We start from the raw sequence: 15601 nt of genomic DNA, 5'->3' as shown, positions 1-15601 counted from the left end.
CACGCCAACCTTTGATTGACAGACCTGGCCGCCTTGCGGACTGGCAGTGTCATCTGTCTCTACTGTTTCCAAAAGATTCAACTTGTTCCTGACAGGTACTTCCCCCGGGGTCTCTTGCACCTGTCTTCTCTCTGCCTTCCTCTGCCACTCGTCTGCTCTCTTCTGGTATGGTCGGTGTAATAACCTCGCTGAAGGTATTGTCCAGGAAGATCTCATTCTCTCGGATGAGCCTAAGGTCCTCGAGTTCTTTCATCAGTGCTGCAATATGCTCTGTCAGTAGCTGAACGTGCACACACTTTCCACACTTGTACGAGCCAGACACACCAGAGTCATTGACCTCCCACATCAAGCACGTAGCACACTGAACCAGCTTGGCTGTCATGTCTTCACCCTCTGCAAATTCACTCAACCTCCTTGTCAAAGACTCATGAGCTAAAGCCTCACTCTTCAATCCACAGGAACTTCCTTGGACCCTCTTTTCGGGGAAAGTCTGTGGACTTTTAATTTAGGTTAGAGGACTTTGTAGGACCTGGGGTCTAGAACACACCCACTCAAATAACAATCACTTACCTTCCCGACCGATTTTGCGCTCCGACTTCTTTTCCGCCCAGCTCCCGCCACTCTCTGCTGCAAAAAGCTTAATAATAACCTTCCTATAACTGGGTGACCAGATCTGGATTCCAGAAGATACCTCACCAATGTCCTATACAATCTCAACATGACTTCTAAATTCCGATGCTCAAAGGACTGAGTAACAAAAGCAAGTATGCTAAACGCCTTTTTAACTTTGTGTCTATATGTGACACAAACTTCAAAGAATTATGTACGTAAATCCTTAGGTCCCTTTGCTCTACAACGTCACCCATGGCCTGACCTTTAATTGTGTAAGTCTTATCCAGTTTGTTGTACCAAAATGCAATACCTCACATTTATTCAGATTGAACTCCATCTGCAATTTTTCAGCCAGTTGACCTAATTGATCAAGATCCCTTGTAATCATAGAAAACCACTGTCTACTGTGCCACCAGTTTTTGTGTCTGTCTAAATAATATACACATATATTATAAAGCATAGCATATTTACTTTTTGGTGGCTACTACTGCCACATTCATTTTGTTGACCAACTAAATTTATGGGAGCTAAACCAGTATGTCCAGGTGCAATTCCTTTACTTTTTATGTTCAATTTTCTGATTAAATATTGATCGTTCTATGTATAATTAATCTTTTGGATTGACAGAGGTATTTACTTATCCAAGCATTGTTAAATTGCATTTGAAGATGCTTCCACATATCCACAATTGACCTGATCATTTATATGATGTAACTAAGTCAATCTTCATAATCAGTCCTTGTACTTCAAGTTGGTTCCTCTGATCCCACGAGGGACAATGGACAACAAGACTCTTTCACCAGCCCTGGTCCATTGTACTCTTTTTCGCTTTATCACGGGTGATGTCCAACTCTTGAACATTCTTTTTAAATATACTTCCACTTTGGCTGAATGGGTTTACTGTTCCGCCTGTTGGGTTTCCATTCTACTACCACTCTGACAGGATATACATTTCCAGGAAGCCAAAAAAACCTATCCTGCTAATATCAATCACCTCCTCTTCCATGATGTCTTGGAGGCTTCTCTGACCAGTCCTGTGTGGCTTTTTCTTTTGGTGAAGTTGCCTCTCCAAGTGATGGCCAGGATCTTATGTAGACAATGCTGGTCAAAGAGTCCAGATTAGATTGAACCTTGCTGCTCACTGCCATGCCTTGCAGGCATAATTTGCAGTTGGTACAACAATGGACATGTGGAATCACAACTTCATGTCTGTCCTGATTAGATGCCCACAGCATATGGAGCTGCTGGAAGATCATTGCTGCTTTGCCAATTCTTGTAAGGAGATCAATCTCTACATTTCCTACCACTACCCTACCTTCACCTCGACCCCCCAACCCCACCTCACCCAAACCTGTCCAACCTCCCCAACGGCCCCCCCAACCCATCCAATACATTGCTGTTGAGGTAAGGGAAGTGGTCAATTTCCTGGATGTTCTGTTGCCCAGTTGTGATATTGGGGCACAACCCTGTTGACAACTTTTCATCATCGTCTTGATTTTCCGAGAGTTGATAAATAGGCCAACACTGCTACTCACAATACTGGTGGTCATGCCTTGGAACAGCATGATTTGTCAACAAAGTAATGGTGTCTGCCAAATTCAGATTGATGAACCAATGGTGATGCCAAAGTTTACACCTACCCTGTCCTTCATGAAGGTCTCAATAGAGCATCCAGCCTGGTCATACATCTATGATGATGTTGAACAAGTGCTTATGCCTATGTTCATGATGCAGTAGCTGGAGTCACTGTTGAAGTCTTTGAGATTGTTAATATATTGCTCCAGCATGCCACACCATTTGTGATGTAACATAGTGACTGCCATCAGACATAATTAAAAACATTCTTGAAATCAGTGAAGTTAGTAAAAGCAACTTGATGTTCTGGGCTCTGCTTGGCTATGATATCTCAGAATATAAAGATCTGCTCGCACCATCCTGGAAACTATCTGCTTTTCATGAAGAGTACCACTGACTTCTACGTTCAATCTATTGAGGAAATTGCCCAAGAATGTTCCAAAGTGTCAAGTGTGGTGATGGTTTTGGTGTTGAGGATTGTAAGGAATTGGACTTCATTTCAGCCAAGCCTCTCAAAGGTACATTCTTGGATGTGTCATCCTTTCCTTGCTGGGGTTTACTGGTATGACTATTTCTTGCTGGTTCTGAAGTAGTTATACTATAAGGGTACTTAACCTTCCTCCATTTCAAACCAGGCTTGGGAACAGCTTCAACAGAGTTCTGCCCTTTTTGGCTACAAAAATAATCTTTAAAGCTAATTGAAAATTATTTTTCAAACATCTTGATCCCACCCACCAACATGAATAACAAGGAGAAATGAACATAATAAACAGAACCTAGAGCTGACATCCCTAAGATTACTATGCTACTCAATACAATCATGGATAATCTACTAGCTCTACTCCACTTTCTTGCATTCTGCACATAGGGCATCTGATATCCATTCCTTTCCACAACCGAGGACTCCACCACACTGTGGTTTGCATAGTCCTTAACTATTTGCAACCCATTTCCCAAACTTCTCCATCCAACTGTTCCTCTCCCTTGACAGCCACATAGGTTTTCCATTGTCGTGTCCACCACTTTCAGCATGATGCCATCACTAAACACATTGATCCCTCCCTTCTCCATGTCAGCATTCATCTGCGACATCCTGATCCATCTCTCAATCACTCCCAATGGCTCATCCACTTCCCATGTAATCACAGTAGATATAACGCCTGTCCTTTTCTTATTTAAGTTTCTGCATCCTGATGGAACTTCATCCTGGGGTCTTAAAAGTAGCTAGTGAGATAGTTGATGTATTAGTTTTAATTTTTCAAAACTGCTTCAGTTCAGGGAAGGACACATAAAATTGGAAGATAACAAACATAACTCTGTTATTCAAAGAGGGAGGGAAGTAGAAAATGGGTAACTACTAGCCAGTTAGCTTAACATCAGAGAAAATATTAGAAGCTATCATGATGAAAGTTATTCCAGGGTACTTAGATAAGTTCACGTCAATCAGACAGTCAATATGATTTTTTTGAAAGGAATATCATGTTTAACCAACCTATTGTAGACAAAGAAGAAAAGGTGGATGCACTGTACTTCGATTTTCAGAAGGCACAAGGGGTCTGGTACAAAATAAAAGGTCATGGTGTAGTGGGTGACACATTAACAGGAACAGAAGATTGACTGGCTAACAGGATGCACAGAGTAGGCATAAATGAGTTTTTATTAAGGTTGGCAAGATGTAGTTAGTGGTGTGCCAGAGCAACCTCAACAGTTGCAATTTATATAAATGCCTGTATGAAGCGATAAAAGGTATAATTGCCAAATCTGCTGATAATGTAAAATTATGTTGGAAAGTAGTTTGTGAAGATGATTTATGGAAGCTAGAAACAGTTATAGATAGGTCATGCAAGTGTGCAAAGATATAACAAATGAAGTATAATGATGGAAAATATAATATCAATTTTAGCAGGAAGACTGAAAATGAACCACATTATCTAAATTCAAATAGGTGTCAGAGCTCCAGTGTGCAGCAGAATCTGGGCATTGTAGTGCATGACTTGCAAAAGGCTTTAGGGGCTGAATAACCTCCTCCTGCTCTTTGTTCATATGCAACATTGTTTCTGGCTCTCTCTCCACAGATGCTACCATGCCAGCCAAGTATTTCTAGCACTTTCTCATTTTGCAAGTTCTGAACTAAACCAGTTTACCCAAAATTGCCCTGAATCTGCCAGCAATCCAGTGAATAAAGTCAAAATATCTGACCATAAATCACAAATATCGAGTCTTAACTCATAACTAATCCGGTTAGTTTTTGCTCAATTAAAGAAAATTAACTGACTTATGAGTCATCAGGAACAAAATGGAACAATTGTGGGAATGCCACAAACCTTAAAAACAGAACTTGACATACATGTGTTATTTCACCCCACTTTTGCAGAACACAAAACATTTCAAGAAGCCTAATAATTCACTCACCTGTTTAATATATTCAAGAAGACTAGGAATACAATTAATTTCAAACTTGAGATTCTTCAGTGGCTCCAACCATTTACCCAATTCTAAAAAACAACAAAAAAAAATTAATGAGCACCAAACTTCATGACATATACTCGTGAACATCGCTTAATTGGGGTATCAGCAACGTAAGTTATATTTGAGTTTCATTTAGTCATAATATTTCTCAAAACATGATGCACAATTGCAGTATTAACATCTGTTCTAAATAAAAACAAGCCAAAAATTATGACCAATATCACCATTCCAATAGAATTTAATGCATGCCCATGCTTTTTCCTTGAAAGATTACTGTATGTTATAAAATTGTTGTAAATAATATTTTTTACAATAGGATGAAATTTTAACAGAACAGTGAAACAAAATGAGGCATGTAAAAAGTAGCTTGCAAAACACCACAGATTTAGTACTGAAGAGCCAAGACATAGCAAAGAAAATTTTGTGAATAATACTTCAGCAAATTTAGCTAAAAATAGAAGTGAATGATTTATTCCCAATAAAATTAAAACCAACAAATGTAAACCAATTGTTCAGTGTGAACTACGAATATTCAAAATGAAACGTTTACGTTAAAGTGCTCGTCTCCTATTCAGTTAACAGACTCTCATTACAGTTTTTAAAGAAAATAATTCCAGTACCCTGGAAATTTAAACTACTTGTTTTACTTATGGCTTGTGGATTTGAACATTAGCAAGAAATAATGAACTAGTAAACCTGGTCATTCCCAAGATACTTTAGGATTAATGTATCAGGGCACAATATAGCTGATCATGCTGTTTAACTATTGCCAAACAATCATCAGTGGACTACTTGTGATCACGACATTGTGAAACAAGATGGCCAAGAAAGTCTAAAGTCAGAAATTGGAATAATAGACCAGGATGGTAGAAAGGGTGATGCCGGATGATTCTTTTTGGAAGCATTTCATTTCTGGGTTGTTGTTTACAATCGCTTTGCCATGCCATAACTCACGAGTACTCAGGTGCATTAAAACTAATTTATGATTATCTTAAACTGTAGACAGAGTTTGGATTGAACATATCAATGAAGGCTACATTTCAAAGATGGGTTAATTGCATTTATTTCTGCGTATTTCTTTTTAAAAATGTGTTCATTCATGGGACATGGGCTTCGCTGAATAAGCCAACTTTTAATGGACATCCCTAGTTGCCGAGAAAACAGTTAAGAGTTGGAGTCACGTGTAGGCCAGACCAAGGAAGGATGGCAGATTTCCTTCCCTGAAGAACATTAGAGAACCAGATGGGTTTTTACAACAATCAGAATGGGGTCCATAGTCACCATTAGACTTTTTTAAAATTCCAGATTTTATTGAATTCAAATTTCACCATCTGCCATGGTGGGATTTGAATCATGACCCCAGAACATAAAGCTGGGGTTTTGGGTTCGGTAGACCAATGGCATTCTCGCACCACTGCCTCACAAATCTATCATAAGGCTTCAGACAAATATAAACAATTTGGGTAATGCATTAACATACCCTTTCAACACATGAAAAACTGGCTTCATGAGCATGCAGTGTTTCCAAATCACCAGACTTTTATTGAAAAATAGTGAACAGCCTTAAGTTATCTCTACATAAAGTTTAACCAGTATCTATTTTCCCCCAAAAGTAGAACTCTGATAAACATATTCCAAAACACAACATGCATAACTTATGAAGAGATTTCAGCTGGGGAACAAGGAAATTGCTGAGGAGTCAAACAGGGTATTTTGCATCATTCTTTACAGTGGAAGATATTTTAAACATCCTATTCATACTAAAGAATATGGGGAGGAAGTAAGTTCCACTATCAGAGAAGCAGTATTAAACAAACTAATGGGCCTAAAGGCAGTTAAGACCCCTGGTCCTGATGCCAGATATTGTGAGAATGTGTATAGGATATGAGCAGGTACAGAAAGAGTTAACATTTGAATTTTGTTAAACAAGAGGTTCTGCTGAGCATGACTCAGATTGGATAAGAGCTTGCAGTTAACAATGGGGTGCTGGAGGCAAGGGTAATGGGTTAACAAGGTGGAAAAGTATTCATTATGCAGAGCCATTTAACAATATTGGAAGCATTCAATATGTAAGGTCAGTTTAACAAGATGAAAAGCCTTCATTATGTGAAGCCAGTTATTCAGTGTGTAACAGCAGATGGCTTAATCTTTACTATTGACACTCGCTGATTGTAACAGTCATCCAATCATTATGTATGTTCCCTTATCTGGATGTTCCTCCCTGTAAAATGACGATATAATTCATTAAGAAACTGCTGTTCGAGAGAGAAGATAGAGAACTCATGTCCCTGTGCACATGGGCTATCGTTCTCTCTCCCTCCCTCCATGGCCCAAAGATGAAGGAGGCAAAACTACACTGTGTCTCTTGAGTGTTTTGCTTCGACAGAGGGGGGAATGGGATGACACTAGGATTATAAATGAATAGCTACAGAAATATTGGATGCATTGATTGTAATTTTCCAAAAATTCTTGGATTCTGAACAGGTACCTATTTTTTGGAAAAATGTTGGAATCAATTATTAAGGAATAATAGCAGTACATTTGAAAAATCATAACCTAATCAAGCAGAGTCAGTGTAGCTTCATAAAGGAGAAATTGTATCTGACTAATTTATTCAGGTTTTTAAGGAAACCTCCACCAGAGAGGACAGAGGAAAACCAGTAGATGTATTGTATTTGGACTTCCAGAAGGCATTAGACAACGCACCTCACAAAAGAACCCATGGTATAGCATGTGCTATATTGGCATGGATAGCGAATTAGCTAATGGGCAGGAAACAGCAAATAGAATAAGGGGTCCTTTTTCAGCTTTGCAAACTGCAACCAGTAGGGTTCGACAGGGATCAGTGCTGGGACTGCAACTGTTACAACATATACTGATGACTTGGAAGAAGTGAATCGAATGCAGCCAAATTTATAGATGACACAAGAGTAGGTAGTTGGAAGGATAAGCTGTGAGAGGGGTTCAAAAAGTTTACAAAAAAAAATTGATATGTTAAGCAAGAAGTTCACAAATGGTGTATAATACGGGAAACTGTGAAGTTGTTCATTTGAAAGGGAAAACAAAAGAACAGAATATTACTTAAAGGGAGAAAATTTCAGGAAGCTGCAACACTTGGGGGTACTTGTGCAGGAAACAAAGAAAGCTAGCACACAGGTGCAGCAGGTAATCAGAAAAGCTAATGGAACATTGACTCTTATTTCAAGGGGTTTATAAGAGTAAGGAAGTCCTACTATAACTGCTCAAAGGGCTGGTGAGACTACATCCAGAGTACACTGAGCAATTTTGGTCCCTTTATTTAAGGATAGACAACAATTCATTGGAGACGGTTCAGGGAAGATTCACTAGGGATGATCCTTGTTATGGAGAGTTTGTCTTATGAGCAAAGGCTAAACAGATTCGAGTTCAACATACTGCAGATTAAAAGAATGAGAGGTGATCTCATTGAAACGGTTAAGATTTTAAGGGGTTTGACAGAGTAAATGCTGAGAGGGTGTTTCCCCTCATGACAGTGTCTATAATGTGACGGTATAATGGGGCATCAAATTTAAGACTGAGATGAGGAGAAATTTTTTCTCTCAGAAGGCTGAGTATCTTTGCAAGTCCTTGCTCCTGACAGCTGTGGGGCAGAATCCTTGTGAATATTTAAGGCTGAGATAGATAAATTCTCGATCAGTAGGGGAATCAGAGTTATAGGATGTGAAGAATGTCACATCAGCCATGATCCGATCGAATGGTGGAGCAGGCTCAAGGGGCAATACAGCTACTCCTGTTCCTATTTCTCATGGTCTTATCTATTCATTTAAAGGACATATTCTCAAAAATCTGTGTTTATTTTCTGAATCACTTGTTTTTCCTCACCAAGAAAAGTCATAGAACCTGCTCCAAGGCCCTTATGAATGTTAACCACCAGAATAGGTACAGCAAAATTTTGAAGCAAGTAGATATTCATCCATTTAAATGGATGATGGGTGCGTCTTGACTTCACAATGCACATATAACATATTAAGTGTAAATACAAGTCTACATCTTTGTCAAAGGATCAAGAACAAGGAGGCACACTTTTCAAGTGAAAGGCAAGTTTAGAGGGGATTTCTCACCAGAGGGTGGAGGGGTTCTGGTAGGATAATTCGAGCAGGTAACCTCACAATTTTTAAAAAGTACTTGGGCGAACACTTGAAGTGTCAAACATTAAAGGCTCTAGGCCCAGTGCAGGAATGTGGGACCATTGTAGGTAGCAGAGTATTTTGACAGTACAGACTTGACGGGCTGAAGAGGGTCAGGCAGCATCCGAGGAGCAGGAAAAATCAGGAATGACTGATGAAGGGCTTTTGCCTGAAACGCCAATTTTTCCTGCTCCTAGGATGCTGCCTGACCTGCTGTGCGTTTCCAGCACCACTTTAATCTTGACTCTAATCTCCAGCATCTGCAGTACCCACTTCTGCCCTCATGGGCTGAAGGGCCTCTTCTACACTGTATGATTCTATGATCTGACCATTGTTAAACAGACAGACACATTAAGACCAAAATAATTAAAATCATTTCACCTTGTAGTTTGGGATTGGTATCATCAGCCTTACAGAGTCTCAGTAATCCAGCAGAATGCTGTTCCAGCATTTGTGCATCATGAGTTGATTGCACTGTTAGCAAAATAAGCATGCAGGCATAATTGCATGCAACAGATTTTCTGGACTTTGTGTCTCTAAAATTAAAAAAAAATCAAGATGCACCACTTAGAATACCAAATAAATAATGTATAATTTACAAACATATTCATTTCAGATTATTTCCATTTGGTCCCTTTTTGTTTATTCCAATCTGCGATACAAACCAAGGGATTGAAGGGAGCAGGGGTTCACAGCAGAGAGAACGAGCTGCATCCTAAACCATTGTAAAAGCTGTACAGGATTTTTCAAAAAAACCTAAAGGCTGCCTCAAAAAAACCCAGCAAAATCAATGTTCCTGTCATGATATTTACATCTGACTTTTAATTTTAACACACAGATATTCATGCTGATGATATTATACTGCTACTCCTCATTGATTTGTGATTAGTTTAAGTGTTATGTTGTGGCATTAAATACAGGACATCAGGGGTAAATTTGGGGCAAGTCCTACTAACCCCCAAAATATTGCATGAAATAAATGGATTCAAAGACTATGCAAAAGACAGAACAGTTTACCATTGGATATCAACCACTGATGGAGCCCTGGCATTAGAAATGTACAAGCTGTAAATACTACTACAAATATTTCTGTCATGCTCTTCATGTGCAAGCAGACATCTCAGAGTTTTGCATTAAAGGATGCAAAAAAAGGTTTGTTAAGCAGGAGAGAAAAATGAGTGAAAAGATACACCTCGGGGTGTTGGCAAGTTGGAAGCTTGAAAGGACTGGAACCTTGGCAGTACAGATTTGATGGGCCATAGGAGAAGCAAGGCATTGATGCCTCATGGCAGAAATGAGTGGAATCAGGATACATCAATACTATGCAGGCACTCTTGAGTTAGCAGCATTAAATGAGGATGTTGTCAATGGTCGTAAAGAGTCCTCAGAGAATAATTAGAGACAGAAAGTTATTACAAAAGTCATATGGGTATTAATTTTGATTCTAACTATGCTAAAGATATATGCAAACATTCTGAGCAACAAATAACAGGACTATTGTAGGAAGAGAACCAAAGGAACTGTTGATGATAACTGATAGTAATTAGAGTGAATTACTTGATTAAACATCGATTTCCAGGAGGAGTGAGGAAACAACAATCATGAGATAGAGTGTCAATAGCGTTAGGGAAAGAACCAAACACACAATATATAAAATAGAATGAATGGAATCACTGCTGCGGTGGTGCTGGCAGGTGAGACTAGATTGGGTTGGGATATCTGGTCAGCATGGACGGGTTGGACCAAAGGGTCTGTTTCCATGCTGTACATCTCTATGACTCTAAGTGGAGTGCAAGTGCAGGACCAAGTAAAATGATATGTATCTTATTTCTATATAAAATGACATCAGATAGGAAACTTGATCAATTTTTAAAATTTTAACAGTGTTATGCATTCATTGACAGATCAGTCTTAAAACAGGATTTAATTTTAAAAACTACAATGCTTCCAAAGATAACTTTAAAATGGTTTCAATTTCACATTCTACTAAAAATATGTATTTTTGTCTGCAAAATGTGCAAATATATTCAATAATTTCCATTTTAAAAATTAATGTGCTTTACACAAACATAAAATACTCGAAGTAGTTTAGTGAACTATTTAGTAAACATCCTCCTCTCCCTTACTCCAGTCTAATATATTTGTAAATCTATGACTCAAAACGATGTTTAAGCTCATGTATAAATGCAGCTGTTTAGGCAGATTCTCTGGACTAAAAAAAGAGCAACAAGATAAACGTGTATATTATAATGATTTTTTTTACAAACAAAAATATTTCAACTTAGTTAATAAAGAACACTTTCAAAAACATGCAAGGGTCACAGAGTAGTCTTCATTACTTTTATTTGTGCTAAATTAGCTTGCTTAAAAGATCTATAAAAATAAGATCACTTACCCCAAGAGCTCTTTGGAATAGTATTCCATAAGAGTAATGAGACTGGAAAGATTTTTATCCAGCTGGAGGACATGGGACACAGCATTTCGTCCAATTGGATTGAATGTAATCAGATAGAGGCTATGAAGAGTTCCTAATACATCTGCACGATCTGTTTCCTCAACTGCTAAACCTCGATTTAAGTAGTCAAAAAGTTCAGAAACATACTGCAATGCCTGTAATGAATACAAAAGCCATATAGCCAATGTATCATCATTGCTATTCTCAGTTTGGATACCCTCCTCCTGATCTTGATCAGAAGTCTGAGACAAGGCTCGTATCAGCAAATTCGTCGCTTCGTACTCAGTACTGAGGAATAAAAGACCAGTTTGTATCTGAATTAGGAATTTAATCAGGTCTTTAATAGACTGTAACACGCTAGGATGGCCATTGGTTGCAGGAATAGACAGCAGCAGAGTGAGTGATTCCAAAAAATGGCAGCTGTTAAGATACCTGCAAAAAAAATCAAATAGTCACGTTATTCTAATCTTAAGAATTCTGAAATCAATGTTGGCCTTCATGTCATCTAGTTATCGATATTTAACAGAAAACTGACTATATAGAGTATAAGCACATTGACCTGAATAATTATTCCATTAATTGGCCTTTTTATTTTATCAGTGATATTGCTTAATACATTTGGAAATTTTAAATTTAGGCTGGAGAACTTCAATCAAGTTTGAAATTCTTTAGTTTCATACATCCAAATAATGAAATTAAATTAGTTTAATTTTTTACCAAAACTTCATTCAATATATGCAGGTAACTTACACTATGCAGAGACATAATGCATTCTAACGTTTAGCTATTTAATGTATTTACTGTGCCAGGGGATGCAATAGTGCATTGTTCTGTATTGTAACCAAACTAACCATAAATGAACATGCCCCTTGGTGTCAACAAGTGCAGTTTTTTTATTAATTATAAAGAAACATGACAGCAGTCATTCTTCTGTGGCAAAGCTTGCAACCGCAGATGACAGAGTGAGTTAGTTCTGAAGGTAGAGAGGAGTCCATGCTGAGAAACCAAAAGAAAGAGCTAAAAAAAACTTCATTCTACCAAACTAAATTCAAGCATTTAAGTGGAAATGGAAGAATAAGGAGACCAAGTTGTGTTTCCCAGATTACTACGAATACTTGACATGATGTGATAGCACAACAATCACTCGCGTAAAATTGGTGGCTGGTTTAAGCCATATTAAACAGTGCTGGCTTAAAGCTGGGTACAAAAGAAAGAGGTTAGTATCACTAACTGAAGAATAGGTACAGTAACTGCAATATAGGATGGAATTAAAAACTTATTTAAAATAAAATAAAGGAGGAAGGGAGATAAACTAATGTAAGAACAAAAAAATTGGATGTTGATCAAAAAGGATATCAAGATTAAAAAATAACAAACTTAGGAAAATCAAAAATCTAGGATAAAAGGAACAAACATAATTAAGTTCTTCAGCTGAAATGTCATAAGTATTCAGAATGCATACTAGAATGAGAAAGTTTGCAGTAGAGGAAGAGTATTACATTATTACTGTGAAACTGTGGCTCAGACAAGGATTTATTATACATTTATTTATTAATGAAAAATAGAGCTGACAGCAGTTAAGCAAAGATTATCTAATGCGCTAATTTGAAAATTAAGCAAATTCACCTCGGTGAAAAGCAAATGTATGAGTCAGTCAAGCTGCAGAAAATTATTAATTTGAGGGCAGGTCAAACAAGTCAGCTACAAAGCATCAGGACAAGTGAACAGTAATAGAATTTAATACATGGAGTGAAGAGTGCGCATACAGAAAATAACATGGATGCAATGGAGTTACTTCATTTAACTTTATGTGAACAAAGAATATGCTTGCACACATCAGACAACAGAGTCAGAAACAGTAAATATTACACAAACTCCTTTTAAACCCACTGCATTAGGAACCCTACTCAGGTGATAATACTACTAGATCAGATTCCTGAAAGTAGTCAGAATGACAACAATAATGAAATATTAGTGAATTCAATGAGAACAAATGATAACAATAGTATAAAAACTAAGACCATCTACAGTCAACATATTAAGGATGGAGACTGGAAGTATAAGAATTCATGAAAATTGGATTCAGTGATAATTAAAATAAATTAACTGGGAAGCATTGTTGAAAAGAAACACTATCGAAGTTAAATAACAGTTTCACAGGAAAATGAATAACATAGACAAGAAGAATAAGTATCAATTAAAAATCAGTACCAAAATATACTAACTAATTCAAAATGGAAATGTAATACAAAGAAAAATAACTTCATGCAAAGTATACGTCATGATAGGAAAGGAAGCAATTGGTAAGCAATACAAGATAAAGCTAAAAACTGTAGAGTCAGGATTCTAAAGGCAAAACTGATGACAACCATATGAAGTGTTGATTCTGTACAAGAACAGAGCAAATTATGAATTGTTACATCAAGGTCCCAGAAGTAGGCTACATGGCCCTGCAAACCTACCCCACCATTCTCCTTGCAATAAGCAACAAAATTCCATTTGCCTTCCAAAACACTTGCTGTACTTTCTGTGATTCATGTACCAGGACACCCAGATCCCTCTTTATGACTGAGTTCTGCAATATTTCTCCACTAAATTGTACACTCTTTATTTATTCATCCTGCCAGAATGAACAAGTTCACATTTATACACCTATACACTATCTGGCAAATTTTGCCTACTTCCTTGTCCATATTCCTTTGCAGACTCTATCCTATCTGTTAGCAAATTGAACTACCACACATTCAGTCCCTTCATTCAAATTATTGAAATAGATTGTAAATGATATAGGACAAAGCACTGATCCAATTACAGCTTGCCAATCTGAAAAAAATTATCCCCCCTCTTTGGTCCCTGCAATCCTTTTTCCACACTAATATATTACTGCTACACCATATTTTCTTCTTTTCTTCAGCAATATTTGATGAGGCACCTTATCATATGACTTTTGAAATCCACAAACACCGCATTCATCAATTTTGCTCCATCAAGGTTCATTCAACATTATTTCTCTTTCAGAAAGCCATTTTGATTTTCACTGATCACATTGTGATATTCTAAGTATCCTGCTCTCACCTGAAAAGCAAAGGATTCTAGTGACTTCACAATGACAGATTAACTGGCCTATAGTTTCCTGCTTCCTGTCTCCCTCCTTTTGAATAGATTCATTACATTTACAATTTTCCAATCCACAAGGACCACTCTGGGATCTAAGAAAATTTGAAAGATTCTAACCAACGTCATCTGGTTCTGATTATATATTAGCCTTCAACTTCTCAACCTCCAAAATCACCTGATTTTCAATTACCTTTGGAAAATTTGCCAAATCTTCTACAGTGAAGACAGAAACAAAATATTTGCACAAAAATATTCCACTTTTTTTTCCATTATCAATTCCCCTGACACTATTTCACAAGACTTGAACATATTTCAACATTAAAATCTATACAATTTTCATCAGGTGGATTATAGCAGTGTCACAGAGTTATTACATCCTTTACAATAAATTTCAGCATTTTTCTACTACTGATGTCAGGTTAACGTTTCTATTGTTCCTTGTGTTTTCTCTCCATTTCGTAAAGTGTGGTGTTACATTTACTATTTTCCAATTTGCAGATCACATTGTAAAATATTTAAAATATTGGAAGGTGAGCTCCATTTGGCCATTTCTGTGGACCAAGCTTTTAATTAGCTTACAGCACCCAATTCAAATCAAGTGTATATGACTGAACTTGATGGTTATATGTGCACAGTATAGATAGAAAATAAGTACTGAAACCTTCGTGTACCATAAAGAAAACTTTTGACAGCCAATCTCAAAAGAACAAAATATTGTAATAATGCAGTCTTATCAATGGAATTTATTCCAATACTCTAGATATGGAATCAGTGCAAGAATGCAATTGATAACTTCTGTATAATTAAACATTCCTCCTTAGAAAATGTTTTATTAATCTGTTAAACAATTGGCAAAAACACGATAAAAATACTTGCATACACAAGATGCCTCAAAGTGGTCCACACAATGCAGCTACAAAGTATTGTCTTCACCAGACAAACCACAACTTCTACCACCTAGAAAAACCAGGGCAGCAAACACAAAGGAACATCACCACTTGATAGTTCCTCTTCAAGTCACACGTTATCCTTACACAGAAATATACCATTGCTCCTTCATTCTTTGTGAACCAAACTACTGGAGCTCCCCCGATTAAGTCGCACTCAGGAAGTATCTACACCACACTTACGGCAATGCTTCAATGCAGCAGCTGACTTTGCAAGGGCATTCAGGCATGGTCAATTAGCATTGGCTTTGGTATACCGT

The 15601-nt window shown here is 37.4% G+C and overlaps 1 protein-coding gene across 3 annotated transcripts in view; it reads right to left on the bottom strand.

Moving 5' to 3' along the window:
* virma (vir like m6A methyltransferase associated) overlaps positions 1–15601 on the bottom strand; it is a 107528-nt gene that overhangs the window by 57055 nt on the left and 34872 nt on the right. For all 3 annotated transcript variants that reach the window (XM_043688052.1, XM_043688054.1, XM_043688053.1), the window contains exons 9-11: positions 11218–11709; positions 9204–9358; positions 4600–4682 (exon numbers count right to left, since the gene is read on the bottom strand). In XM_043688052.1, the coding sequence (XP_043543987.1) occupies positions 4600–4682; positions 9204–9358; positions 11218–11709 (730 nt within the window). The remainder of the gene's footprint in view (positions 1–4599; positions 4683–9203; positions 9359–11217; positions 11710–15601) is intronic.

The sequence above is a fragment of the Chiloscyllium plagiosum genome, chromosome 4 (genome assembly GCF_004010195.1).
Source record: "Chiloscyllium plagiosum isolate BGI_BamShark_2017 chromosome 4, ASM401019v2, whole genome shotgun sequence".
Lineage (NCBI taxonomy): Eukaryota > Metazoa > Chordata > Chondrichthyes > Orectolobiformes > Hemiscylliidae > Chiloscyllium > Chiloscyllium plagiosum.
The sequence above is the reverse complement of the archived record's forward strand: the minus strand, read 5'-3'. Positions and strand labels throughout refer to the sequence as shown.